We start from the raw sequence: 27723 nt of genomic DNA, 5'->3' as shown, positions 1-27723 counted from the left end.
CCCTGAGTGTATGTCTTTGTCTGGCCTCGGGGGCAGTGGCAAATCCCGCCACTGACTGAGCCAGTCCATTGTCAGGGAGCACAAACGTACTAGCAGAACTGTAGACATCTGATTTGGGGAGCTAGAGACTGTGTTTCATTTGGCAATAAACCTGGCCGGGTGCCTTCGTACCTTATCGGAGTCTGTGGTCAGTGGGCGAGTCACTCGAGATCTGCTGTGTCAGCAATCTGCACAGAGCTGGGGCAGCACAGGGAGGGAACACCCCCCGCAGCCGACATGTTATCAGCATTGGGCAGAGCAGAGCACCCCACCGGTGACCTCTGATGACAGACATTAGTGGAATTTGACATTTAACTCTCATTACATTTCTCCATCGAAAATCCCAGTTGTCATTGTTAACAAATCTGAGCATGTTTTGAGATTTCTCCTACCCTAATATCTGAGTAGGTCAAGATATTTATCATGACAATCTCCACCTGATGTACAGAAATAGCAAGAAGTTGAGTTTACAGATAGAGACAGTTTTTCTGCCTTTGCCTGAGAAACTGGCCAAGAAACTGGCCTTTGCCTGAGGCAAAGACATCCCCCATCCCACCCCTTCTCTGAGGAACCACCCCTGCCCATTCCATTCCCCCTCCCTTCCTTGCTCGCTCTTCCCCACCCTCACTCACTTTCACCAGGCTGGGGCAGGTGGTTGGGATGTAGGCTCTGGGAGGGAGTTTGGGTGTGGGAGGGGGTGAGGGATCAGGCTCTGGGAGGGAGTTTGGCGTGGGGTGCGGTGCAGGGTGCAGGCTCTAGGCTGGGGAAGGGGTGTGGGGTGCAGGCTCTGGGAGGGAGTTTGGGTGAGTGGTATGGGCTTTAGGCTAGGGCAGGGGGTTGGGGTGCAAGAGGGGGTCAGCAGGTCAGTACTTGCCTTGGATGGCTCCCGAAAGAGATTGGCACACCCCTCTCGCAGTGGCTCCGAGGCAGGGTGATCGCGGGTGTCCGCATGCCCCTACCCACAGCACCGCCCCTGCAGCTCCCATTGGCTGCAGTTCCCAGCCAATGGGAGCTGAGGAGTCACACTCAGGAGGGGAGCAGCACGCGGAGACCCCCCACCCCAGTGGCCACAGGGACATGCCAGCAACTTCCGGGAGCAGCCCTCGGCACAGAGCGAGCAGGAAGCCTGCCTTAGGCCCACTTCACTGCCAGTGGTGGCGGTGGCCAGGGGCCCCTACGCCCTTTTACATTGCCTGGGCCCCATGGCAATTGTCCCCTTCCCCCCACCCTCCCGTCGGCGGGCCTGGACCCATCCCCTGTCGCCCATTCCCAGCTTCTGGCAAACAGAGACTAGGGCCATCCTCCCTGCCCAGCCTGGCTCATAGCTCATCAGACACAGGCTGACTCCTCAGGCCAGAGCATCAAGAGGCTGGGTGTCTGCTGGGGGATTTGCATTCACCTCCCCGTACATGTTCCTCAGAAAAAAAAAAAAAAAACACTCTACATTTTTTTGTTCCCAAAGTCCTTTTTGGTCCTGCATTTTGTTCTGTAGAGAGCTTTGAATGCCCAGGTCCCATCTCTCCCCTAGAGCGGTTCCATACAATCCTGGCCTACAATAATGCTTAAAGTTTGCATTTAACACAAGGGACCCCAACAATATTTTAACTTAATTCAGTTAAGGCTTTTCAAGGGTGTTGGAGGAACACAGGCCATGGAACTTCCCTGAATTAATTCGTGTTTGTGAAACAAGACCTCTTTTAGGAGGAATCTCCCCCCCACCTTGATTTAAAAGTAATCACACTTTAATTGTTCCAGAGGCTAATTACCCGCAATGTTGAACAATATAATTAAAACAGGTTTCAGAGTAACAGCCGTGTTAGTCTGTATTCACAAAAAGAAAAGGAGGACTTGTGGCACCTTAGAGACTAACCAATTTATTTGAGCATGAGCTTTCGTGAGCTACAGCTCACTTCATCGGATGCATCCGATGAAGTGAGCTGTAGCTCACGAAAGCTCATGCTCAAATAAATTGGTTAGTCTCTAAGGTGCCACAAGTCCTCCTTTTCTTTTTATAATTAAAACAACCTTCTGTCTCTGCGTCACCTGGTGGTGAGAAGTATACACAAGCATTGCAATTTGAAAGCCTTCCATATACCCTTATTTTCCGATTTAAATCGGGAGCCAACAAAAGCAATTTAAAATAATTCTTCCAAGAATTTTGGCTGGGAATCTCAAAGGCGGCTAAGGAAGTTAGGCATGAAAATACCATTACATTTCTCCTTTGAAAATCCCAAACTTCATTCCTACTAAATCTATGTATGTACTTATATGATCCTAATTACAATAAAATGGGAGTGAGTCAATATATTTATACTCACAAGTCCAAAATGAGCTGGAGAAATATAAGTAGCTCCATACAGGGAAACTGAGGCACAGAGCTATTTAGTGATTTGTTCAAGCTCACACAGGGAGTCTGTGGCGCAGCTGGGAACCAGGTCTCTGGCCAGAGTTCAAACCACAACCCCAGTTTTCCCTCGATTTCACCTCTAGGTCAGCTGCAGACTAACCTGAACCCCTCCCTCTTCCTTTGGGCTGGTTTCTGATGAACCTTCCCCACCTGCAGCTGCCTTCAGAGGCGTGAAGTTAATTTTCCCGTGAGCAGCAACAGCTCAGACCGTCAAATTCGGTCACTAGAGAGGGAAATTATGGAGGCACGCTCCATTATCAGCACTTGGCTGTTGATGCACCTAGGTAAGCAGTCTGGGGCTCTTCAAAGCATCCTAAGGGAACCAGGAGCCCAACTTTCACTTAACTATAATTCTAACACTTTTCTTAACCCAAACACTAACTCTGAACCGCTATCCTAACACTAAACTCTATCCCTCACACTATCCTTAATTCACCTGGTGTGGGGCTTCTAAACCCCTTTAACGCCTTTGAAAGGCCCGCCTAAAGTGCAGTACACCTGAAACCCTCTCTGTGGGCCAAGTGCAATTAGCTTGCTGCCCTTGGATTTGATTGTCATGTTGCAGGTGTGGTGCTCTATGATTCGGTCCAGTTCAAGGAAACCGAGATGTCTGGAACAGAAGGAGACCATGTGACCCTCAGTTGCTCCTACACGACCAGCTATCCCGGTTCCGTCTCTCTCTACTGGTACCGCCAGTATCCCAACCAAGGCCCGCAGTACACTCCCCAGAGAGGCGCGAAGGGAAACACGTACCATCATAGTGCAGATTTCGCCCAGGGGAGGTTTTCTTCCCAGGCTGCTGACAGCTCCACAGTTCTGAACATCACAGCCCTGGAGCCTGCAGACACAGCGGTGTATCTCTGCACCCTGCAGCGGGCACAGTAACCGAGCCACATGACAGAGAGGTTGTCAAGGTTCCTCCCCCACTCTGAACTCTAGGGTACAGATGTGGGGACCTGCATGAAAAACCTCCTAAGCTTATCTTTACCAGCTTAGGTCAAAACTTCCCCAAGGTACAAAATATTCCACCCCTTGTCCTTGGACTGGCCGCTACCACCACCAAACTAATACTGGTTACTGGGGAAGAGCTGTTTGGATGCTTCCTTCCCCCCAAAATACTTCCCAAAACCTTGCACCCCACTTCCTGGACAAGGTTTGGTAAAAAGCCTCACCAATTTGCCTAGGTGACTACAGACCCAGACCCTTGGATCTTAAGAACAATGAACAATCCTCCCAACACTTGCACCCCCCCTTTCCTGGGAAATGTTGGATAAAAAGCCTCACCAATTTGCATAGGTGACCACAGACCCAAACCCTTGGATCTGAGAACAATGAAAAAGCATTCCGTTTTTTACAAGAAGACTTTTAATAAAAAATAGAAGTAAATAGAAATAAAGAAATCCCCCCTGTAAAAGCAGGATGGTAGATATCTTACAGGGTAATTAGATTCAAAAACATAGAGAACCCCTCTAGGCAAAACCTTAAGTTACAAAAAAGATACAGAGACAGAAATAGTTATTCTATTCAGCACAATTCTTTTCTCAGCCATTTAAAGAAATCATAATCTAACACATACCTAGCTAGATTACTTACTAAAAGTTCTAAGACTCCAGTCCTGTTCTGTCCCTGGCAAAAGCAGCATACAGACAGACACAGACCCTTTGTTTCTCTCCCTCCTCCCAGCTTTTGAATGTATCTTGTCTCCTCATTGGTCATTTTGGTCAGGTGCCAGCGAGGTTACCTTTAGCTTCTTAACCCTTTACAGGTGAGAGGAGCTTTCCCCTGGCCAGGAGGGATTTCAAAGGGGTTTACCCTTCCCTTTATATTTATGACAGAGGTGCAAAAACTCTCCTTGCCTTGCTGCAGCTGAAGTTAGACACATTGAGGCTGGAAGTAGGGGCTCTTGGTAGATTTCTTATACTGTGAATAAACTCATAATTAAGAGTAGTTTCGGTGGTGTCACGGTATCCCTTCTGATTCCCCTCAAAAGCAAATCACTGTGCAAAAGTAACAGTGGCCAGACTGGGTCAGACCAAAGGTCCATCTAGCCCAGTGTCCTGTATCCCGACAGTGTCAAATGCCAGGTACCCCAGAGGGAATGAACAGAACAGGGAATCACCAAGTGACCCATCCCCTGTCTCCCATTCCCAGCTTCTGGCAAACAGGGGCTAGCCACACCATCCCTGCCCAGCCTGGCTAATAGCCATTGATGGACCTATTCTCCATGCATTAATCTAGTTCTTTTTTAACCCTCTTATAGTCTTGGCCTTCACAACATCCTCTGGCAAGGAGTTCCACAGGTTGACTGTGTGTTTTGTGAAACAATACTTCCTTTCGTTTGTTTTAAACCTGCTGCGTATTAATTTAATTTGGTGACCCCTAGTTCTTGTGTTATGAGAAGGAGAAAATAACAGTTTTTTATTTACTTGCTCTGAACCAGACATGATTTTATAGACTTCTATCATTTCATAGACCTCTAAACAGTTGCATTAAAATATCACCATTGGAGAAAATAAACGGGATGAGACTAGTCGGAGATTTTGTTTCTCTATATATAGTTGGGTAGTGGTAAAAAAAATGTAATGTAAAAAAATCCATTTTGTCACTTAGTGAGTGTTAAAATCTGGGTGGAATATTTTAATAAAATATCCTGAGTTTTGGATAACTGTTATGAGGTTACGTTACCGGTTCCAATTCTCACAGAGTCAGATAACTATTAAAATACAAATCAAAACTTGTATGCTAGAGTGGTTTGTTAGAGTACTATTGTTCGCTTGTATTATTTTAAATAATACACATGATTAAAGCACTGCTCCCTGTGTATATTTGGGGAAACGGCGGTTTGGTCATCGACAACTATTCGGTAAAAAAGTATTTTAAGCAGGAAGGGGAGGGGGAGAGAGAAACGCACACAGCTGTAGAACAAGACAAACAAATACGAAAATAATTGTTCTAAATAGGTGTCGGGGAATTTCAAAGGAACCAAAGGGAGCTATGCACCTAACTCTCTCTCTCTCTCTCTGAATTTCTCCTTTGAAAATTCCAGACTTCCTTGCTAAGAATCTAGTTACCTGTATGGTCTTCTTCTGAGTGACATCGGAGCGCCTCGAGATATCTATCCTCACAATGCCCCAGTGAGAGAGAGAAACATGTCCATCGCTGTTGCACAGGTAGGGAAAGGGAGTCAGAAAGATATTCACTGGCTTGCCTAAGGTCAGAGAGGGGTGTGTGTAGCAGACCTGGGAACCGATGCAAGTTCTCCTTTGTCCCAGCCCAGAGCATTAACCACAGCTCATTCTTCTTACCTCAATGTCACCACTTTGTCAGCTGCAAACTGAACAGAACTCACCGCGTTTCCTGTGTCTGTTAAGAGTTTCCCAAACCTCCTCCCTCCCCCACTAGGCCGGATTCTGGCGAACCTTCCTCAATTGTAGCTGCCTGCAGAGCCCTGAAGTTGAGAGTCCTCTTTGCAGCGGTATCTGGAGGGTCCCATTTAGTCACACAAGGAAAAAAAAATCATGGAGCCGTATTATATAGTCAGCATTTGGCTATTTATTCACCTAGGTAAACACCCGGAGGTTTCTGAAGGGTCTAAGGAAGTTAAAATTGCTACTACCATTCAACTCTATCTGGAACCCTGACTCTCAGTCTCACCCTAAACCCGAATGCCAAACCCTTACCTTTAGTCTAGTCCTTAATTTAATGGTCATCGGAAGCCTAAACCCCTTAGGGTTCTTCGAAATTGCCAGTCTTACACCGCCATGCACCTGGAGCAGTCTCGGTGAGTCAGATACAAGTGAAATCATGTCCTAAAATTTCATTGCTTTGTTACAGGTTCTGTGCTGGGGGACTCGGTCCAGTCCAGGGAACCCCACCTCTCTGGAAGAGAAGGAGACGCTGTGACCCTCACTTGTTCTTATGAGACCAGCTCTACCGGCTACGTCTATCTCTTCTGGTACCGCCAGTTTCCCAACCAGGCCCCGCAGTACATTCTCCGGAGAGGAGTGAAGCAGGCCAGAGGTCGGAGTGATACCGCAGAGTTCGCCAAGAAGAGGTTTTCTTCCCAGGCCGATGACAGCTCCACAGTTCTGAGCATCGCAGCCCTGGAGCCGGCAGACACGGCGCTGTATCTCTGCGCCCTGGGTGTGGCACGGTGACAGAGCCACATAGGCGAGCCGAACAAAAACCCTCCCACCCCTGCTTCATTGGATGTTCAGAGATTAATGCTGCTTGCAGATCTCCAGAGGGGAACTCCTTCCACTATGTACAACTGCATATTTTGGGTTGAATAGGGGACCTCATGTTATCTGTCCTAGCACCTCCCAAGAGTCAAGTACTTATTTAAAGAGCTACATTCAGCTGTCACGCTTGGAGAATATAAAGGGCATGAGCTTAAACCAGGAAACATCTTAGACATTTTTCTCCACAGTTCTCCAGCGGGCCTCTCCGTGTGTAGTGTGGGACCAAAAAAAAATTGCTCATTTGTATTAAACTGCGGTGTGCAAATATGTGGATAAAAATGTACATAACAAATGCAATTGAAGTCTTTATTTGTGGTAAAATTAGACGGAAAATGAGTGAGAAAAATATGAAAAAAATACTGTTTAAAAATCCTATTTGTGGAAAATGTGGGTTACAAGTTATTTAAAAATTGAGGTCAAAATACCTAATTAGAGATAAAAAGAAAAGGAGTACTTGTGGCACCTTAGAGACTAACCAATTTATTTGAGCATGAGCTTTCGTGAGCTACAGCTCACTTCATCAGATGTTTACCGTGGAAACTGCAGCAGACTTTATATACACACAGAAATCATGAAACAATACCTCCTCCCACCCCACTGTCCTGCTGGTAATAGCTTATCTAAAGTGATCAACAGGTGGGCCATTTCCAGCACAAATCCAGGTTTTCTCACCCTCCACCCCCCCACACAAATTCACTCTCCTGCTGGTGCTAGCCCATCCAAAGTGACAACTCTTTACATAATCAAGTCGGGCTATTTCCTGCATAGATCAAGGTTTTCTCACATCCCCCCCACCCCCATACACACACAAACTCACTCTCCTGCTGGTAATAGCTCATCTAAACTGACCATTCTCCAGGTTTAAATCCAAGTTAAACCAGAACATCTGGGGGGGGGGGTAGGAAAAAACAAGAGGAAACAGGCTACCTTGCATAATGACTTAGCCACTCCCAGTCTCTATTTAAGCCTAAATTAATAGTATCCAATTTGCAAATGAATTCCAATTCAGCAGTTTCTCGCTGGAGTCTGGATTTGAAGTTTTTTTGTTTTAAGATAGCGACCTTCATGTCTGTGATTGCGTGACCAGAGAGATTGAAGTGTTCTCCGACTGGTTTATGAATGTTATAATTCTTGACATCTGATTTGTGTCCATTTATTCTTTTACGTAGAGACTGTCCAGTTTGACCAATGTACATGGCAGAGGGGCATTGCTGGCACATGATGGCATATATCACATTGGTGGATGTGCAGGTGAACGAGCCTCTGATAGTGTGGCTGATGTTATTAGGCCCTGTGATGGTGTCCCCTGAATAGATATGTGGGCACAATTGGCAACGGGCTTTGTTGCAAGGATAAGTTCCTGGGTTAGTGGTTCTGTTGTGTGGTATGTGGTTGTTGGTGAGTATTTGCTAATTAGAGATGTGTCTGACGCTGTGAAGCTGCCCTTTACCACGCCACCAAAGTGAAACGAGTATTCCAATCGGAGACAAATCCAAGTGATGGGCTGATCGGTTTGGTAACTGACATTCCTTTGTATCACTCTCTAAAAAAGTACAGCCCCCGTTCGCTTCAAGCGATGCCTTCGATGAGTGTGGTGGGATAATGCCAGAGCAGCGCCATCTTCTGGTGAATGGAATAAATACGTGTTGCGAGTTGAAACCCTCCCACTGTTCTAGAGAATTTGAATGTTCTCCCATTTCAGCCGGAATGACAATAAACATACCAAGAATTTTAAACAATTCCTCCCAATTCACGAGAGCCGGGGAGAGTTAGGAGGCGTGTTAGGAGCCCGACTAAATCCCAGTCTACATTACTAGTCTATACTACATGTATTATGTTCCCCATCTGAGTGATTCAAAAGGACTTATCCTCAGAATCTCTGTGGTCAGACCGAGAAATATTATCACTCCTCTGTACAGATGGAGAACTAAGGCACAGACAGACGGAGTGAAATTACCAAATTCTCCGAAGGACTTTGTGGCAGACCTGAGAAACTGGGACCAGCTCTCCTGCTTCCCAGAACTCAGCCTTCTCCACCACAGCCCCATCCTTCTTCCCTCCCTCTCAGCAGTAGCGTCAGATGCAGACTACCCTGAACCCGGTCTATTTCTTGTGTCTGTTTAGAGTTTTCCCTCCAAATTCCTCCCTCTCCCTCCGGGCTGGATTCTGATCGATGTTCCCCACGCTGTAACTGCGGATTCTGTTCGGAGCAACATCTGGAAGTGTCAGACCTGGCTGTTATAAAAGAAACCATGGAGAACTATTTCATTTCCAGCATTTGGATGTTTAATCTCCTAGGTAAACAGATTGAGATTTTTAAAAGAGCCCAAGAGATTTAGGCGACCAGCTCCTAATAAATTGTAAACCGAACCCTAGCCCTGCCCCAGCACCCTCCGCCTCACCCCATCTCTAACCCTAACCCCAATAATTGGAGTTACCTTGACCCTAATCCTAAAATTAACCTCAACGCCAACTTCATTTCCTTTGGAGCAAGGCGCCCAAATCTCCTAGGCTTTTTCGCAATCCACAGCCTTAAAGTGCAATGTGCGTGGAATCATTTACATGTGTCAGGAACAGCTGAGGTGATCTCCTTCGATGTGATTGTCTTGTTTCAGGTGCGGTGCTTGGGCGAGTGGATCCAGACCAGGGAGCCCTTCGCATCTGGAGCAGAAGGAGATTCTATGACTCTCAGCTGTTCTTACAATGCCAGTGATACGCGTGTCTATCTGTACTGGTTCCGCCGTTATCCCAGCCAAGCCCTGCAGTAAGTTCTCCGCAGAGGAGCGAGGGGATTCACACTGAGTGATATCTCAGATTTCTCCCAGCAGAGGTTTTATTTCCCAGGCCGATGACAGCTCCACAGTTCTGAACATCGCAGCCCTGGAGCTGGCAGACACAGCGGTGTATCTCTGCGCCCTGCACAGGGCACAGTGACAGAGCCACACAGGAGATCTGCACAAAACCTCTCCTTGCCTTGCGGCAGCGGAGCCTGCAGAAATTAACACCAGAAGCAGCCCCCTTGAAAACGGTTTTTTACCTCATTCAATGCTCACATTTGTGGGCGATTATGGGGCTGTCAATTTAGTTCTTCCACTCCCCCTCCTCCATCAAATCAAGTTCTTACTCAAAATAGCAACATTAAAACACAGCCTTTGGAGAATATAAAAGACCAAGAAATTAAACCAGGAAGCACTTTGGGCATCTTTTCCCACCTCTAAACTGGACAGATACCGACTTAGGGTGCAAAATTACGAAAAGCAAGAGATACTGGAACTGAAACGTGGCTAACTAGTATGACTGAAAAAAAATATAGATTAGAATTACTGTTCAATTCATTTTTTTTTGCAAAATTAGCATAAAATACATGAATTAAAATTAAATATAGGGTCAATATACATGAATTCAATTTAAATATGTGGTTTATATATACATTCAAAATACCTATTAATTGATACCTGTGGTTAGGTGAAGCTCTCGTTTGAAATGCCCTCAAAAAATCCAATCGAAGTGGAGGCGTGTTTTCTTCTCTTTGTTTGGCTGTTTAAGCACCTAGGTAAAAAGACTCGAATGTTCAATTTTTTTCTGAGAAATTTAGGAGCCCAACCCCCATTGGTCCCGAACCCTAACAATAAACCTCCGTACAAGCACATTCCCTAAACCTCAGCCCTCAGCCCGAACCACGCTCCAACCCTAACCTTAGCCCTGAACTTGCGTTTTACTCAATTAGGCGCCTCAAGGGCTTACGCGTGTTTGAAATTCTGTGTCTTAAACCCGTTCAGTCGGTCAAGCGCAGCTGAAATGAGTCCTGGGATTTGACTGTCTTTTGGCAGATGCTGGGTTGGCTGAATCAGTCCGGTTCAGTGATCTCCGATGCCTGGAGAAGAAGGAGACACGGTGACGCTCGTATGCTCCTGAAGTAGCGAGTATCCTGACTTCTGTCTTTACTTGCTCTGTCGGTGTCCGAACCACATCCCACAGTGCATGCTCCAGAGAGGTGCGAAGTGGTGTGGGATAAATCTGCCACCCATGGGGACAGCTGGGATTTAAAAAGGAGGTCAATGAATTTTAAAAAAAATTCTATTTGAAAAATTTAGCAATTATGGCTAATTAAGGTATATGAATATGTGACCCCCTCTAGCAGCCATATCTTAGCCCCATTATGAAAAACAGGCGCGGCAGAGCTGCCCTATTATTAGCTCCTATTTACAGATGGGGAGAGAAGAACACAAATATTCTCTGACTTGCCCGAGGTCGCTTGGGGCGGAGCTGGGACTTGGACCATGACATCCTGAGCCTACAGCCAGTTACTTTAAGCCTAAACCAGCCTTCTTCATGCACCCCATCGCTCCCACGAGCCGGATCGCTCCAGCTGCAGCCCAACCCCAGACTCCAGCGTGTGACCCGGGTCAGGAACGAGTTCCTCAACCTCCTCCCTCTCCGCTGGTTCGTGACGGTCCTTCAGCGAAGTGAAATTTTCCTCTTCGCAGCAGCACCCGCAGCGGAGCGTGTCAGGCCGGGTGGCTCGAGGAGAAGCTATGTTGAGGTGTTTTCGTCTCACCCTTTGGGTACTGACTCGTCTAGGTAGTTGAACGGGGATTTTCCAAGAAGTTTGAGAGAGTTTAGGACTCCTAAATTTCATTGAACATTAATCCCAACGTTAACCCCAAACCCAATGGTAACCCTATGTCAAATCCTGACATTGATTCTATGTATAAACCTCACCCTCATCCTGATTCAATTCTTGTTGAGCACTTAAATCTTTTAGGTTTCAGAGTAGCAGCCCTGTTAGTCTGTATTTACAAAAAGAAAAGGAGGACTCGTGGCACCTTAGAGACTAACCCATTTATTTGAGCGTGAGCTTTCCTGAGCTACATCCGATGAAGTGAGCTGTAGCTCAGGAAAGCTCATGCTCCTATAAATTGGTTAGTCTCTAAGGTGCCACAAGTCCTCCTTTTCTTAAATCTTTTAGAGTCCCTTGAAACCCCCAGGCGTGAGCTGGGTCCGTGGGTCACGCCCAGCTGAGAGGATGTCCTGCAATGTGATGGTCTGTTTGCAGGTGCTGTGCTGGGTGACTTGGTCCAGCCTGAAGAATCCCAAGTGTCTGGAACAGAAGGAGACTCGGTGGCTCTCCGCTGTTCCTACGATACCAACTCTACGGATTATGTCTACCTGAATTGGTACCGCCAATATCCGAATCAAGCCCTGCAGTACATTCTCAAGAGAGGAGCGAAGCGAGCTCAGGGTTACACTCATACTGCAGATTTCGCCCAGGGGAGGTTTTCTTCCCAGGCTGATGACAGCTCCACAGTTCTGAACATCGCCTCCCTGGAGCTGGCAGACACAGCGGTGTGTTACTGCGCCCTGGAGAGGCCACTGTGAGAAAGCCACATAGCGGAGCTGTACAAAAGCCCTGCCTTCCCTGCAGCGCTGGAGGTTGCAGACATTAAAGCTGCAAGCAGCTCTCCTGGGAAGAGGGATCACTCAGCAAAAAACACGGATTTGGTCGTGATCAAGTTGTTTAAGCAGCTCCATTAAAATGGCACCCCTGGAGAAACACAGAATCCTAGGACTGAAAGGGACCTGGACAGGTCTTCTAGACCAGTCCCCTGCTCTCATGGAAAGACTAAGTCTTATGTATTCTAGACCATCCCTGGTAGGTGTATGTTTAAGGTGTCTTAAAAATCTCCTATGAGGGCGGTTCCACAACCAGTACTTAATTCCAGTACTTAATTACCCTGGCAGTTAGGAAGTTGTTCCTGATATCCAACCAAAACCTCCCTTGCTGCAATTTAAGCTCATTGCTGCTTCTCCTACTCTCAGAGAACAATTTTTCACCCTCCTCCTTGTAACAACCTTTCATGTACTTGAAAACGGTTACCATGTCCGTCCCCCCCCCCCACTTTTCTCTTCTGCAGACCTAATTCCTGATGTGACATTGCACCCCATAAGGCTTTATGGAAATATGCTTATATATATATATATATATGAATATGACATAACTGGAAAAAGTTTTATGCTACATATGCTATGTAACATATCTCTGTATAGGTTATGATCTACTGAATCTATTCCTCCTATTTGTATGCATGTATCATTTTTGTGTTCAAACTTATGAATATTGGCTGTGTACTTGCTTTTTAAGTAGCCTTAGTAAAGCATATGGTCAGCTTCTTGAGAAAGGAATGTGCAAGTTAAGTTCCCAATCAAGAAACACTTAATGTACAATGGATCTCGGAAGGCTCAATCCACATAAGAAGTCTACTTGAGGACGTTCAAGGTAGGATGTGAACCACGGCTGCTACCTGAAAGTTCTGAGTCATTCATGGACATTGACTTGCCCATGTGATTCCAAAACTCCATCTTGTAGCTGGGATTCTACACAGGGGGAGGAAGGGGTGTCCACCAACAAGAGAAAGTCTATTTAAACCCCTGGGAGACCCCTCCATTTTGTCTTTAGTGGCTCAAGAGATAGCCTCTCCACCCCCAAGAATAGCTGAAAGAAACTGGGACAAAGGACAGCACCTACAGGGGGTGTGTATGATTGCTGGACCCAGACTAGAAGGAGACTAGTCTGTAAAAGAAATCTTACTGGAACATCTCTGAGGGTGAGATTTTATATGTATTCAACTTCTTACTCTATTAGGCATAGGCTTGCGTGTTTTATTTTATTTTGCTTCATAATTCACTTTGTTCTGTTTGTTAATACTTGGAACCACTTAAATCCCACTTTCTGTATTTAATAAAATCACTTTTTACTTATTATTTAACCCAGAGTATGTATTAATACATGGGGGTGGGGGCAAACAGCTGTGCATATCTCTCTATCAGTGTAATAGAGGGCGAAGATTTATTTGGGGTTTGGACCCCATTGAGAGTTGGGCATCTGAGTGTTAAAGACCGGAACACTTCTTAAACTGCTTTCAGTTAAGCTTGCAGTTTGTGGGACGTGGTTCAGACCTGGGTCTGTGCCTGTGGCCAGCAAGTGTGTCTGGCACAACCAGGCAGGGCTCTGGAGTCCCAAGCTGGCAGAGAAAGCAATGGCAGAAGTAGTCTTGGCACATCAGTTGGCAGCCCCAAGGGGGTTTCTGTGATCCAACCTGTAACACCTGATAAATGTGTCCACGTTCTTAAATGAACCCCAATACAAGAATTTCTGAGGGCTTCAGTTTATTTGTCTTCACAATCCACATTTGGGGCAGACAGAGAATATTTTATAGCTAGGGAAACCAAAGCCCAGAGAGGTTAATTGTCTTGATAAAGGTCACAAGGGAGTCAGGGGGAGAGGTGGGAACTGAAGCTAGCTCTCCCTGCACCCAGAGATGAGCCTTACCCACAAGCCTATTCTTCTTCCTACAAGCTGAGCACAATGTGATCTACAGACCAACCTGTATGCAGCGTGTTTTCTGAACCTCTTAGGAATTTTCCAACTCCCTCCTTCTTTGTCCAGCCCGAGTTCTCTTGAACTTTCCCAAGTTGTAGCTTCTTGCAGAGACTTGAAGGTTAGTTTCCTCTTTGAAGCAACATCTGAGAGGGCCAAACTTGGTCTCTGTGGGAGAATCATAGAATCGTAGAACTGGAAGGGACTTTGAGAGGTCATCTAGTCCAGTCCCCTGCACTCCTGGCAGGACTAAGTATTAGCTTAGTCAGGAAGAGAGGTGTTGTATTCTTATTATTTGGATATTTAATCTCCTGGGAAAATCTCCTACAGTCTTGCCAGGATTTCAGCTGCGGACTAATCTGAACCCAGCATGTTTCCTGTGTCTGTTTTGAGCTCCCCCAAACTCCTCTTTCTTCCACTCAGCTGGTTTCTGTTGAACCGTCCCTAGCTGGAGCTGCCTTCGGACACGTAAAGATTAGATTGCTCCTCGCAGCCACGTCTCGGAACATAAAGCCTAGGTCTCTAAGGGAGAAATCATGGGGAAGTGTTTTATTCTTAGCAGTTGGATATTGAATCTCCTAGGTAAATCGACTGGGATTTTCAAAGGACTTTGGGCTCCCATGGATTCTCTTAAACCTATCCCAAATCTTTTACCTCAACCACGCTATAACCTTAACCCAAAATTTAATGCTAATCCGAACCCGAACCCTAACCCTAAATCCTAAATCTAAGGGTACATTTGAATGTTAACTCTAGCCCTTATCCTAAATCAGGGGTGGGCAAACATTTTGGCCCAAAAGTCACAATTTATGGCAACTTATGGGTAAAAATAAAAAAGAAAGAAAGAAAGAAAGAAAGAAAGAAAGAAAGAAAGAAAGAAAGAAAGAAAGAAAGAAAGAAAGAAAGAAAGAAAGAAAGAAAGAAAGAAAATCCATTTGTGGTACAGTAGGTATAAAACAATATGAATTAAAAGATATAGATAAATAATACAATTAAAATACTCATTTGTTGCAGATTATGACTTAAAACATGGGGAAAATATACTGCAGTCTGCTTGAGCTTCTTGAGTCTATCACTATAAACATGTTTTCTAAACTTGTAATCATTCTCACAACCCTTCTCTGAACCCTCTTCTCTGAACCCTCTCCAATTTATCAGTCTCCTTCTTGATTTCTGAACACCTGAATTGGACAAAGTATTCCAGCAACGGCCCCAGCAGTGCTAAATATAGAGTTAAAATAACTTCTCTCTGCTCCTATTCGGCGCTGTATCTCTCTTCTAGTACCTCAGTATCGTAACCATGGCCTGCCGTGCATTTTCCAGAGAGGAGCTAAAAGAGCCAGTGATGCTGCAGGTTTCTCCCAGAAGTGGTTGACAGATGCAAAGTCCTGAACATCACAGAACTGAGGCTGGCAGACACAGTGGTGTATTACTGCGCCCTGCAGAGCTCAAAGTGACAGAGCTACATAGCAAAGCTGAGCAAAAAGCCTTCCCTTCCTTGATGCAGTGGAAGTTAGGCAGTCTGAGCCTGGGAACACCGGGTCTTAGCAGAATTATTACACTGCCAATAAATAAATATTTTGAGGTGATTGTACTGATGTCAAGCTAGTGCTTCCTATCCCCCCCAAACCAAATCTTTATTGAAATCTTTACAGTAATTTATCAACCCTGGATCATAGAATGGGCCTGAGCTTATTCTGTTAACATCTTGAGAATTTTTTTCTCTTCATAGACTAGCATATTTTGAAAATAAAGAGTAGTAAAAATACCGATTTTTTAAAAACTTGAGTTAAGATAGTTTTCAGAGTAGCAGCCGTGTTAGTCTGTATTCGCAAAAAGAAAAGGAGTACTTGTGGCACCTTAGAGACTAACCAATTTATTTGAGCATGAGCTTTCGTGGGCTACAGCTCACTTCATTGTTAAGTGATTTAAATGAAGATAACCTATTTATGAGTGTGGGTGGGAGATTTAAATGACTAGCTGCAAGTCTGCGACTGTCACAACCTATAAAGCACCTTCTGTTTTGGTGTGATTAGTTAAAAACCTCCTATTGCTTTGTATGACATTTTAATAATGCATGAGACTAAAGCAACGCTGTCCAGGTAGATTTGGGGAAAACAACAAGGTAGCACAACCTACTGGTAAAAAGTATAATACCCATGTCATTTGAATCTTTCCAGGTTCTATTTATTTCAGATTTTAACCAGGGAGGAAAAAAGAGTCTTTTAAAACATATTGCTAGGATGATGTCTGGGAATTTTTAAAGAGCCTCTGTCAATGAGACATCCACGTTTCATTAAAATCATCCTTTGAAAGTCCCAAACTTCATTCCCAGTAAAGCTATCTGGGTATCTATCTACTTATATCACCCCATCACAAAAAAACATCTGAGTGCTTCCAAAGATGTATCCTCACAGTCCAGGTGTGGCAGAGAAATATTAGGATCTCTGTTTTACGTATAGGGAAACTGAGGCAGAGAGAGACTAACTGCCTTGACGAAGGTCTCAAAGGGAATTTGTGGTAGAGCTGGCAACTGAAACCAGCTCTCCTGAGTCTCAGACAAGTGCCTGACCCACAACTCCATCCTTTTCCCTATAATCTCAGCAGGATGTCAGCTGCAGATTCACCTGAACCCAGCGTGTTTCCTGTGTCTTTTATGAGCTCCAAACTCCTCCCTCGTCCCTAGCTAGAGCTGCCTTCGGATATACGAAGATTAGATTCTTCTTCGCAGCCATGTCTTAAAGAACATAAAAAACTAGGTCGCTATAGGAGAAATCATGGGGAAGTGTTTTATTCTTAGCATTTGGACATTGAATCTCGGAGGTAAATAGACTGGGATTTCCAAAGGACTTTGGGCTCCCATATCCCATGGAATCCTAGTCTTAAACCTGCTCCAAACCTTTTACCTCAGCCTCGCTGTAACCTTAACCCTAAATCTAAGGCTATCCCCGAACCTTAAATCCTAAATCTAAAGCTACATTCCAACCGTGATGGTTCTCATCCCCGTGAGAAAGAACAAACTACAGGCCGCCTGGGAGGGCCCTTTCAAGGTTGTCAAGCAGCTCAATGAGGTAAACTATGTGGTGGAGCTGTCGAACCAGGCGCACCACCGGCGGGTGTACCATGTGAATATGATGAAGCCATATTATGCCAGGGGGAATGTGGTGTTGGCCGTGTGTGGACAGTGGGAGGAGCAGGGAGATGACCCTTTAGTAGATCTATTCCCTGGGAACAGAGCTGGTTCCCCCTTGGAAACAATTCCCCTCTCAGATCAGCTAACCCCTGCCCAGCAAGCTGAGGTCAGGGGGGTGCTGCATCCGTACCGACAGCTGTTTTCCAACCAGCCTGGATGCACTAATCTGACTGTCCACCGGGTGCAGACAGGGTCGCACCCGCCGATAAGATGCTCCCCCTTCTGAGTCACAGGGAAAACTGCTCAGGACCTGGAAAGAGAGGTCCAGGATATGCTGGCTTTGGGGGTGATCCAGCCATCGGCCAGCCCTTGGGCCTCGCCGATGGTGCTGGTCCCCAAAAAGGACGGGTTGGTCCAGTTCTGTGTGGACTGTCGGAAGCTCAATGCCATCACTGTATCTGATGCCTACCCCATGCCCAGGCCTGATGAGCTGCTCGACAAGCTGGGAGGAGCTCGGTACCTTACCACCATGGACCTTACAAAGGGCTACTGGCAAGTGCCGCTGGATGCAGATGCCTGGCTGAAATCGGCCTTTATCACCCCTCTGGGGCTCTATGAGTTCCTGACCCTGCCTTTCAGCCTCAAGGGAGCGCCGGCCACCTTCCAGCACCTAGTGGACCAGCTCCTGAGGGGGATGGAGAGTTTTGCCGTGGCGTATATTGATGACATCTGTGTCTTTAGCCAGACCTGGGAGGACCACGTGTCCCAGATTAGACAAGTGCTGGACCGACTCCAGGGGGCTGGGCTGACTGTAAAAGTGGAGAAGTGCAAGGTGGGGATGGCGGAAGTATCTTACCTGGGCCATCGGGTGGGGAGCGGCCGCCTAAAGCCAGAACCAGCCAAGGTGGAGGTGATCAGAGACTGGCCCGCTCCACACAAAAAAAGCAGGTCCAAGCCTTTATTGGGATGGCAGGATACTACCGAAGATTTCTGCCCCACTTTAGCGCCATCACCACCCCCATCACTGAGCTATGCAAGAAGGGGAAGCCAGACAAGGTGGTCTGGACCCAGCAGTGCCAGGAGGCTTTCTGGGTGCTGAAGGAGGCTCTGGTCAGTGGCCCAGTTCCGGCAAACCCAGACTTTGACAAGACCTTTGTGGTGTTCACTGACGCCTCAGACATGGGACTGGGGGCGGTGTTAATGCAGGAGGATGAAAAGGGGGAGAGACACCCCATTGTGTACCTGAGCAAGAGCAACACTACGCGGCCATCGAGAAGGAGTGCCTGGCCATGGTGTGGGCCCTCAAGAAACTAGAGCCCTATCTCTTCGGGTGACACTTCACCGTGTACACCGACCACTCTCCCCTGACCTGGCTGCACCAGATGAAAGGAGCCAACGCCAAACTCCTGAGGTGGAGCCTGCTGCTGCAGGATTACGACATGGACGTGGTCCACATGAAGGGAAGTGCCAACCTGATAGCGGATGCGCTGTCCCAGAGAGGGGACCCCAAACTTCCCCAGGTCACTGGTCAGAGTGACCCCGCTCAGTTCAGTCTCCAAGGGGGGAGAGATGTGACGATGTGAAGCAGCATGGAGGGGGGGAGTGTTGACCTGGGAATGTGCCCTGGGGATGAGAGACCTGAGAGCCTGTCACCTGAGCCAGGAGGGGGAGGGGGAGGTGACACCTCTGCCCAGGAATGTGAACAGAGGCTGCAGGAGGGAGCCTGCTGGGGGGGGTTAGTTTCAGTTTGGGGCTGGGTGGAGGAACTCAGGGAACCCCAGGGCTGGGGTCTGAGCTCCCTTCTCCCCTAGAAGAACTTGACTGAGAGGTCCAGGTTGTCCCCACAAGCTCTGGTTTGGACTGTGTTCCTATTGTCCAATAAACCTTCTGTTTTACTGGCTGGCTGAGAGTCTCAGTGAATCCCAGGAAGAGGGGTGCAGGGCCGGGACTCCCCCACACTCCGTGACACAGGGCTACCACTCCGAGACCTTTTGATAAGCAACACCTTGTGATATGTTCAAAAACACCCTCTTAATCCCCTATTTCCTTTACTGCCATAGCAACCAAACTGCCATGCAATCTTTGCAGATAAGGCAGAAGTGGTGAGGGGTTGAATGCGTGCGGAGGCGCGGTCTGTCGGTGTTATCTCCCCACCGCCAGCGACAGCGGCGAGCTTCGATCTACAAACAGAACAAGAAGACCCTGCAGTCAGAGTGCCATGAGTGGGCGCAGCTGTCTCGTCTTGTCCCTGTTCTGTGAGTAACGCCGCCTGTTGTCTCTTTTAAATGCGATCTTGTTATAGTAACAGCCACTGCCTCCAACTGAAATCAGCACCCCATTAAGCTGTGCTGAGCTCTGTACAGATACGTAGTGAGTCTCTGCCCTAAATAGACAAAGTCTAAGGAAAAAAGAAGTTCTTTTATCCCTGTTTTACATAGAGACCCAGAGAGAATACAACTGAGAGTTACAACGATGCCTAAGAGATTTACAGGCCGAACTTCTGCTACTCTTAATGGGAACTGAGTGTCCAAATCTTGTAGGTGTCTGCTGTTCTCAGCCCAGATGAGTTGCTGAAAGTCACCCAGAGAGTTGGTAGCAGGGCTTGAAGTTAAATTCAGTGTCCTCAGACCCAGCTCAGTGCCTTCCATACCAGACCATCTTCCTCTGTCATCACCATTGCAAGCTAACCGACTAAGTCCAGTTCATTTTCCTCTTGTGCTGTGCATCGCTAGCCCACATTTATTGGTTAGTGTTTTATTTAACTCTAGGTTTCGGAGCAGAAGCCGTGTTAGTCTGTATTCGCAAAAAGAAAAGGAGGACTTGTGGCACCTTAGAGACTAACCACTAATTTGGTTAGTCTCTAAGGTGCCACAAGTATTCCTTTTCTTTGTATTTAACTCTCACTCTCTCTCCCTCCCCCGAGGTGGTATCTGCCTGTCTGAAGTAACCCAGTCCCCCGACCAGAGAGGTGCTGAATTGGCTGATGCAAAGATTCAATGCAAGCATGACATTCCTGACGGGAATTACGATTCCATTTACTGGTATTACCGGAAGGCCAGCACTGAACTGACTTACATCACTCACAGCTACAGTGAGGAGAGAAATTCAGGACGCTGTGGACTCTCTGTTGACCGTGCCAACAGCTCCAGCATTTTAACCATCAGGACTTTACAACCGGGAGATGGTGCTGTATATTATTGTGCCTTGCAGCCCACAATGGTTCACCTCTTGTAACACCCTGAACAATAACCTGCCACTCAAGGAGAGCTTGGTCCAAAGACCATTGAAGACAATGGAAAGACCCCTGTTGAATTCAGTGGTGCAGCTCAGGTGATTAAAGACAACCGTGGGCTAAAATGTCCATAGGAAGAGAATTCTAGTGCCGAGCAATATCGGGGGTTAGAGCTGGATTGAATTCCTCAGGGAAGATTGGCCGAAAGTTAGAAAATAAATAGACACGGTGAGTGAGGCAATATCCACAGAGCTACCGCAGAGCTCTGTGGAGAAAAAGTTCGGCCGATAAAAGATATTAGATCTCCCCCTTCTCTCTTCCTTACCCGGGGCCCACACAGCTACCACAACACTGCAAACGAAATAAAAACGCCGATAATGACAAGACACTGACCAAAGGCAAATGAGTCTTGTAAAGACAAGACATGCAGGTGATGAATGAGATTTGTAAACCCTTCTATGGAAAGTTCATGCCCGTTAATAATGATAAAATCAAGTGGTTATTTAAAAGAATTCATTGTCCAGTTCTGGTCACCCATGTTCAAAAAAGATTAATTCAAAGTGGAAGAGGAGGGCTACTCAGATGTTCAGGGAAATGGAGAGCTGAATTTAGGAGAGGCGATTGATTATTTAGCCTAGAAAAACAAAGGCTGACAGGGGATGGGCAGGGATGGTGTCCCTAGCCTCTGCTTGCCAGAAGTTGGGAATGGGCGACAGGGGATGGATCACTGGGTGATTCCCTGTTCTGTTCATTCCCTCTGGGGCAAGTACCAGTACAAGTATCAGTACCCAGTAATGAATTTCACATGCATTGTCAAGAAGAACTTTGTGTGTCTGTTGTTGGGAAATTCATTTTTTGTTTATATTTATAATTACAATCCAGAATTTATTAGACTATAGGAAATGAGAGTGCAATACAGGATATGGGAGCACAATACAATACAGGAAATGAGACTAGACTAGAGTAGACTAGAATGTTCTTCAATGACTGGATTTGTTTCTTTAAATCACTGGATGAATATGGACTGGAAAAGATACTTGAAACCATATATCTCACCTCCTCAAATGCTGTAGGAGACTACCCTACCGAGGCCAAAAGCACTTCAGACATAAAATCCACAGTGGTTGGAGATTTGGTTTCCCTGGTGGCTAGGACCTGATAATGCATCCACTCTCTCTCTCTCTCTCTCTCTCTCTCTCTCTCTCTCTCTCTCTCTCTCTCTCTCATAATCTCTCTCTGCTTTATATCTTAACTCTTATGACAATGAATCACCTCTCTTCCCTTCTTGAGAAGAGATATGGGGCATTTCGTTTTGTCGTCCCTGGGTATAGTGTAATGCTGTACAATTTTCATAAGCTTTATTCTTGTCCACATTCATGGTGCAATATATTCCTATCACGGGCCTGATCCAATGACCCTTGAAGTGGATGGAAAGACTCCTATTGACTTCAAAAGACTTTGGATGAGGCCAGGATGAGTCACCTTAAATTGAACAAGGCATGCACCTAAAAAAGAAAAGCACCTATTTCCGGTGAGATGAGAGAGCAGCTCATGAAGTTCGTATCAAAGGGACCTTGTTGCTTTGTTCCTGTTTATCTTAACCCACTTTCAAAGTGGGTTACAGCAAAGGTATTTTTCTCCTGAAACACATTCTTTGAGCCTGTAAAACAGGGAACACTTTAAGGCGCTATTTAGAAATAAATTTAAAGGCTACAACGTGTTTTAGAGCAAGAGGAAACATTTGTCCCTGAGAATTTAAAATGAAAAGCAAAGAACCAAACCAAAGAATGAATCAAAAAAGGGAAGAAACATAGAAAACATAGACCGAGATAGAGAAAAATCAAAAAGCACCCCCCAAAACCAGAAAATTGAATGCAAAAAAATCAAACACACAAACAAGCAAAAATTCCCAAAACACACACAGCGACAATGTACAGCACAAACAACAAGAAGGCAACCACAGAATGCAAAAAGATAAACACAAACAGAATAAACACACACGCACAAAAGTCTAAAAGTCAACATAAACCAGGAAAGAGAAAGAAGACCCTCCCGTCTTCACAAAAACAGAAGAAAGAAAGAAAGAAAGAAAGAAAGAAAGAAAGAAAGAAAGAAAGAAAGAAAGAAAGAAAGAAAGAAAGAAAGAAAGAAAGAAAGAAAGAAAGAATCCCTTTCCTCTTTAAAAATGTACCATACTATAAAAAAAAAAATCTTTTCCAGGATGATTAAAACAACAACAGCAAGAACAGTATGAACTTCAAGCTGCACTTCAATGGGATGTAGGTATCTAACTCCTTTAGATTTCTTTGAAAATTGCAGCCGAAATGCTTTGCTGGGTGCCTTTTGCAGAGCCCAGGTCTGTGTGAACAGTTGTGCGGCATTTCTCCTTTTCTCTCCAGTCCTAAGGAGGTTAAAGGCCCACCTGGTGTTTGGAAGGATCCGTATTAAGAGGGGAAAGAGCTGTTTGATATCTGGCTGCTCTATGTCTGATCGGAGGGGTGTGAGCGGAGCCGCGATGTGTTACCCTGTGAGCTAAAGACGTCAAAGGCTGGGGAGCTCCATCTTGTCGCTTTTGAAGCCACGCTAACCCAGAAATCGAACTGCTGCCAACCTCCATCCTCTGCCAGCGCCTGCAGAGGAAGGGGCACGTGACTTTTGTATGACAAAGGGGATGACTGAGAAACTCTTGGGTGTTCGTTTTTTTGCAGAGATGAGAAGAGGCTGCTGCCTTCTGCTGCTTCTCAGCAACTTATGCGGAAGTAAATAAAACACAATAGCACAGAGCCCTAATTCTGCACTTGCTGTCTGAGTTTGGGTTTGTTCTGGCTTTTTCTTTGGGTTTTTAGGTTTTTGTGTATGAATTTACTGTGTCTGAGTTTCTTGTGCTTTCTGTGTTGATGGAGCTTTTCTGGTGTTTATGTTCTTCTTTTCTGTGTTTGGCTTTTTTCAGTTTGTTCCTTTTTCACTTTTTATTTTGTTTTTCAGGTTTTCATATTCGTGTTTTTTTGTTCCTATGTTATGATATTTTTGTGTGTTTTCAGTGTTTATTTTGAATTTAGGGTGCTCCTGTCTTTGTGTTTTTCTTTTCCTCTTTGTGTGTGTGTGTGTGTGTGTCTTTTAATGTTGGCTTTCAGGCTTTTGTGTTTGATTTTTGTGTGTGTTTTCTGTGTTTAGGTTGGTTTTCAGGTTTTTGTGTTTGAGGTAGGGTTTTTGTTGTTGTTGTTGTTTGTTTGTTTGTTTGTTTTTCCTTTAGGGTGGTTTCCAGGTGTTTATGTTTCAGTTTTTTAATGTGTTTTCTGTATTTAGGTGGATTTTCCGGTTTTTGTTTTTACTTTCTCGTTTTCTTCATCTTTAACTGGTTGTGAAGCTGTTAAATTCTCTCCAGATTTTCAGTTACACAGAATAATTCTTGCCTTGCCAGATACTGCTCAGCCATCTCCGCTGACCTTTATCCTTCTCCCTCATTGCTCCCTTACTGGCAGTTAATCTCTTTGCCTGATTAATACGCTTTATTCTCTCGCCAGCAGTCAGGAGTGATGTGGTGCTGGAACAAGGTGCCCAGGCTTTGGCAGTCCGGGAGGGCGAGGAAGTGGCCTTCCAGGGCCGTGTGAAGGGAGGGGAGATGAACAGCTATTGGATGAACTGGTAGAGAAAGGGGCAGCGGGGCCCCCTGACCTGGGTTTACCGAGAAGGGGACCACTATGGAGAAGGCTTCCAGGGCCGCTTCGTAGGGGAAGTTGATAGCTCCAACAACAGGTTCACCCTCAAGATCCTGAGCGCAGAGCTGCGAGACAGGGCGGTGTATTACTGCGCTTCCAGTCCCCACGGAGCCACAGCTGTGCTGCGGAGCAGAGCCAAAACTGACAGAGCCGCGGGAGGGCGAAGCATCGCTTGCAAACTACAGACCATGGCCAGCTCTGGGGCAGGAGTGGCTGGGGGATCGATCTCTTTCTCTCTCTCTCGCTCTCTCTCTCTCTCTCTCTCTCTGTCTCTCTGTGACGTGTGAAGCTGTCAGGGAAGCCATCCGGACAGAACTGGAAGGAGTGACTCTATCAGACAGCAGTACAGAATTTAGTTCTGTTTATACTAAGTCTAGGTTGGCATCTTTCAAAGGAGTATAATTCATTAAAAGCAGTTTTAGAGATCCACGGGTATGTAGTATAGGATAGGATAAGATAGGATAGGATAGGATAGGATAGGATAGGATAGGATAGGATAGATAGATAGATAGATAGATAGATAGATAGATAGATAGATAGATAGATAGATAGATAGACAGGCAAGTTTTTCTTCTCCTGTGCAGAGGGGGAATTTAAGACCATTTTGTAACTCAAAGAAATGGCCACAAGGTGCTGCTATTCACCCATAGTCCATCTTCTGAGACCAGTTAGACTGAAGGAGCTGTCCAAGGTGGAAACCCTCCTTGGAGAGTTAAAGAAGAAAAGTGTCAAGAGGCTAATCTGCCGATCTACAGAACACCCTTAACCCAAATCTCTGCAGTAGGAGGGAAGGATCTCTCTCTCTCTCTCTCTCTCTCTCTCTCTCTCTCTCTCTCTCTCTCTCTCTTCTCTCTCTCTCTCTATCAGAGAAGGTGGGTGAAGTAATAACTTTTATTGAATCAACTTTTGTTTTTGGAAAGAACAAGCTTTCGAGATTCAGAGAACTCCTCCTCAGGTCTGCTTTTCTTCTCCAGACTTGAGGAAGAGCTCTGTGAACCTCGAAAGTGTGTCCCTTTCACAAACAGAAGTTGGTCCAATAAAAAATATTAACTCACCCACCTTGTCTCTCTCATATCCTGAGACCAAAACGACTACAACTCTCTGTCTCTGTCTGAAAGTAAATACAAATGTATCTGCTTGTCTATATGTCTGCTTTTATGGATTATACTCCTCCGGAAAATGGTTACCTAGTTTATTTGCCTGCAATAAATATAACGAAGTTATACACCTACACCGAGGAGATATAGTTTAAGAAAAAAAACCACTCCTTCCCATTGTCTCCGGGTGGCTTTTCTGGCAGAATTTCTCCCTCTGTCTTTTCACAGCCCTCCCACGGGGGGAAGTGGGTCCTTGACTGTAAATAGGCGGGACGACACAGCAGAGGAATCATTCTGTGTGTGACAGCGGTAGAGACGAGATGTGGATCTCCGTCTGCCTACTTCTCCTCAGTAAGTGGTTTAAATTTACTGGCAGTCAGACTGAGTGTTTTCTAACTCACGGATCTTACTCTGCCTCCACTGTCCTCCTGCTAGGCCCCGTGGCTGGGAACTCCGGGACCCAGATTCCAGCGTCTGCGTCAGCCAGGGAAGGGCGGCCCGTGAAACTGTCCTGTCAACACAGCACCACGTACACGTACGACGCCCTGGGGTGGTACCAGCAGCTGCCTGGGCAGCAGTCTCTGCTCCTACTGCACAGAAATGAGAGGGGAAATGAATACACGCGCGGTTCGGTGGCCCCTCGGTTCTCCTCCGAGCTCAGCACCCATGTCAAATCGTTCACGCTGTCCATAGACGGGGCGCAGCGGGCTGACTCGGCGGTGTATTTCTGCGCTCTCTGGGATCCACCGGGCTACGGAGCGCCCCGGGCTCCCGACACAAACTGCCGGAGCGGGGGGCGGTCTCGAAAGCGAAGGGGGATGAGTCATTTCCCCTGCGTGCACCGGGGGGAGGGGGAGGGGAGCCAAGTGTCAGAGGGCACCAAGAAGTGTGTTATTGTTTACAAGCAGGGGGGTTGCACACTTCCTACCTTGTGGAGGCTCAGCGTATTGCTCACCCCGGGGTCTCCTGCATCACTCCCTGCCCTACACAAACTACCAGTCTGCCTCCCTTCCACCCCCACTTTTTTTTCAGGGACTCCCCTGGCTCTTCCCCGCTGGAGTCGCCCCATTATCACCTCCTCCCATACCAGGGTCCCCCATATTTGCCCCATGCCAGAAGCTGGGTGCCCCTCTATTCCCACTATACCTCCCCAATGTAGAATACACTAAAAGACACTATTTTGCATGGTGACGAGTTTCAGAGGGATAGCCCTGTTAGTCTGTTTCAGCAAAAACAACGAGGAGTCTTGTGGCACCTTAGAGACTAACAAATGTATTTGGGCATAAGCTTTCGTGGGCTACGACCCACTTCTTCAGATGCATGGAGTGGAAAATACAGGAACAGGTATAATTATACAGCACAAGAAAAGGCAGGAGTTGCCTGACCAAGTGGGGGGTCAATGATTCAATCAGGGTGGATGTGTCCCATTCCCAACAGTTGACAAGAAGGTGTGAATGTCTACAGAGTAAAAATTACTTTTTGTAGTGCTAAGGATGCCAATTCCATCAGGGTGGATGGCTCATACTCAACAGTTGATGGGAGATTACTTCTTGTAGTGACCCAGCCATTCAGTCTTTATTCAGACCTAATTTGATGGTGTCAAGTTTGCAAAGGAATTCCAGTTCTGCAATTTCTCGTTGAAGTATGTTTTTGAAGTTTTTTTGTTGAAGAATGGCCACTTTTAAGTCTGAAATTGAGTGTCCAGGGGGGTTAAAATGGTTTTTGAATGTTATAATTCTTGACATCTGCTTTGTGTCCATTTATTCTTTTGCATAGAGACTGTCCAGTTTTGCCAACGTACATAGCAGAGGGGCATTGCTGGCACATGGTGGTGTACATTAGTGGATGTGCAAGTGAATGAGCCCCTGATGGTGTGGCTGATGTGGTTAGGTCCTGTGATGGTGTCTCTTGAGTAGATATGAGGACAGAGTTGGCAAAAGGGTTTGTTGCAGGGGATGGTTCCTGGATTGGTGTTTCTGTTGTGTGGTGTGTGGTTTCTGGTATTTGCCTCAGGTTGGGGGGCTGTCTGTAAATGAGGACTGGTCTGCCTCCCAAGGTTTGTGGGAGTGAGGGATCATCTTTCAGGCTTAAACTATCCCAAAGTACAAAGTTTGGATTAAAAGTGACAACATACATAGAGTACATAATCTGCAATATCCCAAATTAAAGTTAATAAATTTAACCATGAAATTAAAATATTAGCATCCAACTATTGGGGTACTTCACTCATAAAAAGTGGGAAGCAAACATAGCAGTGAGTGTAGCTTGTCCCGCAGTAATTGAGAATTTAGGATGGGTTGTGCCTCAGTAAATACAATCCATCGGAGAAGTATTTCAGTTACTTTCCTGTTTCGCTTCTCCATGGCGCTTTTTTATAACTCAGCTATAGGACAGTAGCCGCTAGAACCCACAACACAGACCTTAGCTAGGGTCTCAGGGGCAGCTAGATGAGGTCGGAGCCAGATTTCAGGGGCCTG

General features: G+C 46.1%; 1 protein-coding gene across 1 annotated transcript in view; it reads left to right on the top strand.

Annotated features, from left to right (window-relative positions):
* The window catches only part of LOC140896674 (immunoglobulin lambda-1 light chain-like), a 165663-nt gene that overhangs the window by 30513 nt on the left and 107427 nt on the right, over positions 1-27723 (top strand). Inside the window, exon 4 of the mRNA XM_073308646.1 lies at positions 27260-27274. Within this exon, the coding sequence (XP_073164747.1) occupies positions 27260-27274 (15 nt within the window). The remainder of the gene's footprint in view (positions 1-27259; positions 27275-27723) is intronic.

This window comes from Lepidochelys kempii, chromosome 13, assembly GCF_965140265.1.
Source record: "Lepidochelys kempii isolate rLepKem1 chromosome 13, rLepKem1.hap2, whole genome shotgun sequence".
In the NCBI taxonomy this organism is placed as follows: domain Eukaryota; kingdom Metazoa; phylum Chordata; order Testudines; family Cheloniidae; genus Lepidochelys; species Lepidochelys kempii.
Note: the sequence above shows the minus strand (reverse complement) of the source record. Positions and strands in the feature narration are given on the sequence as shown.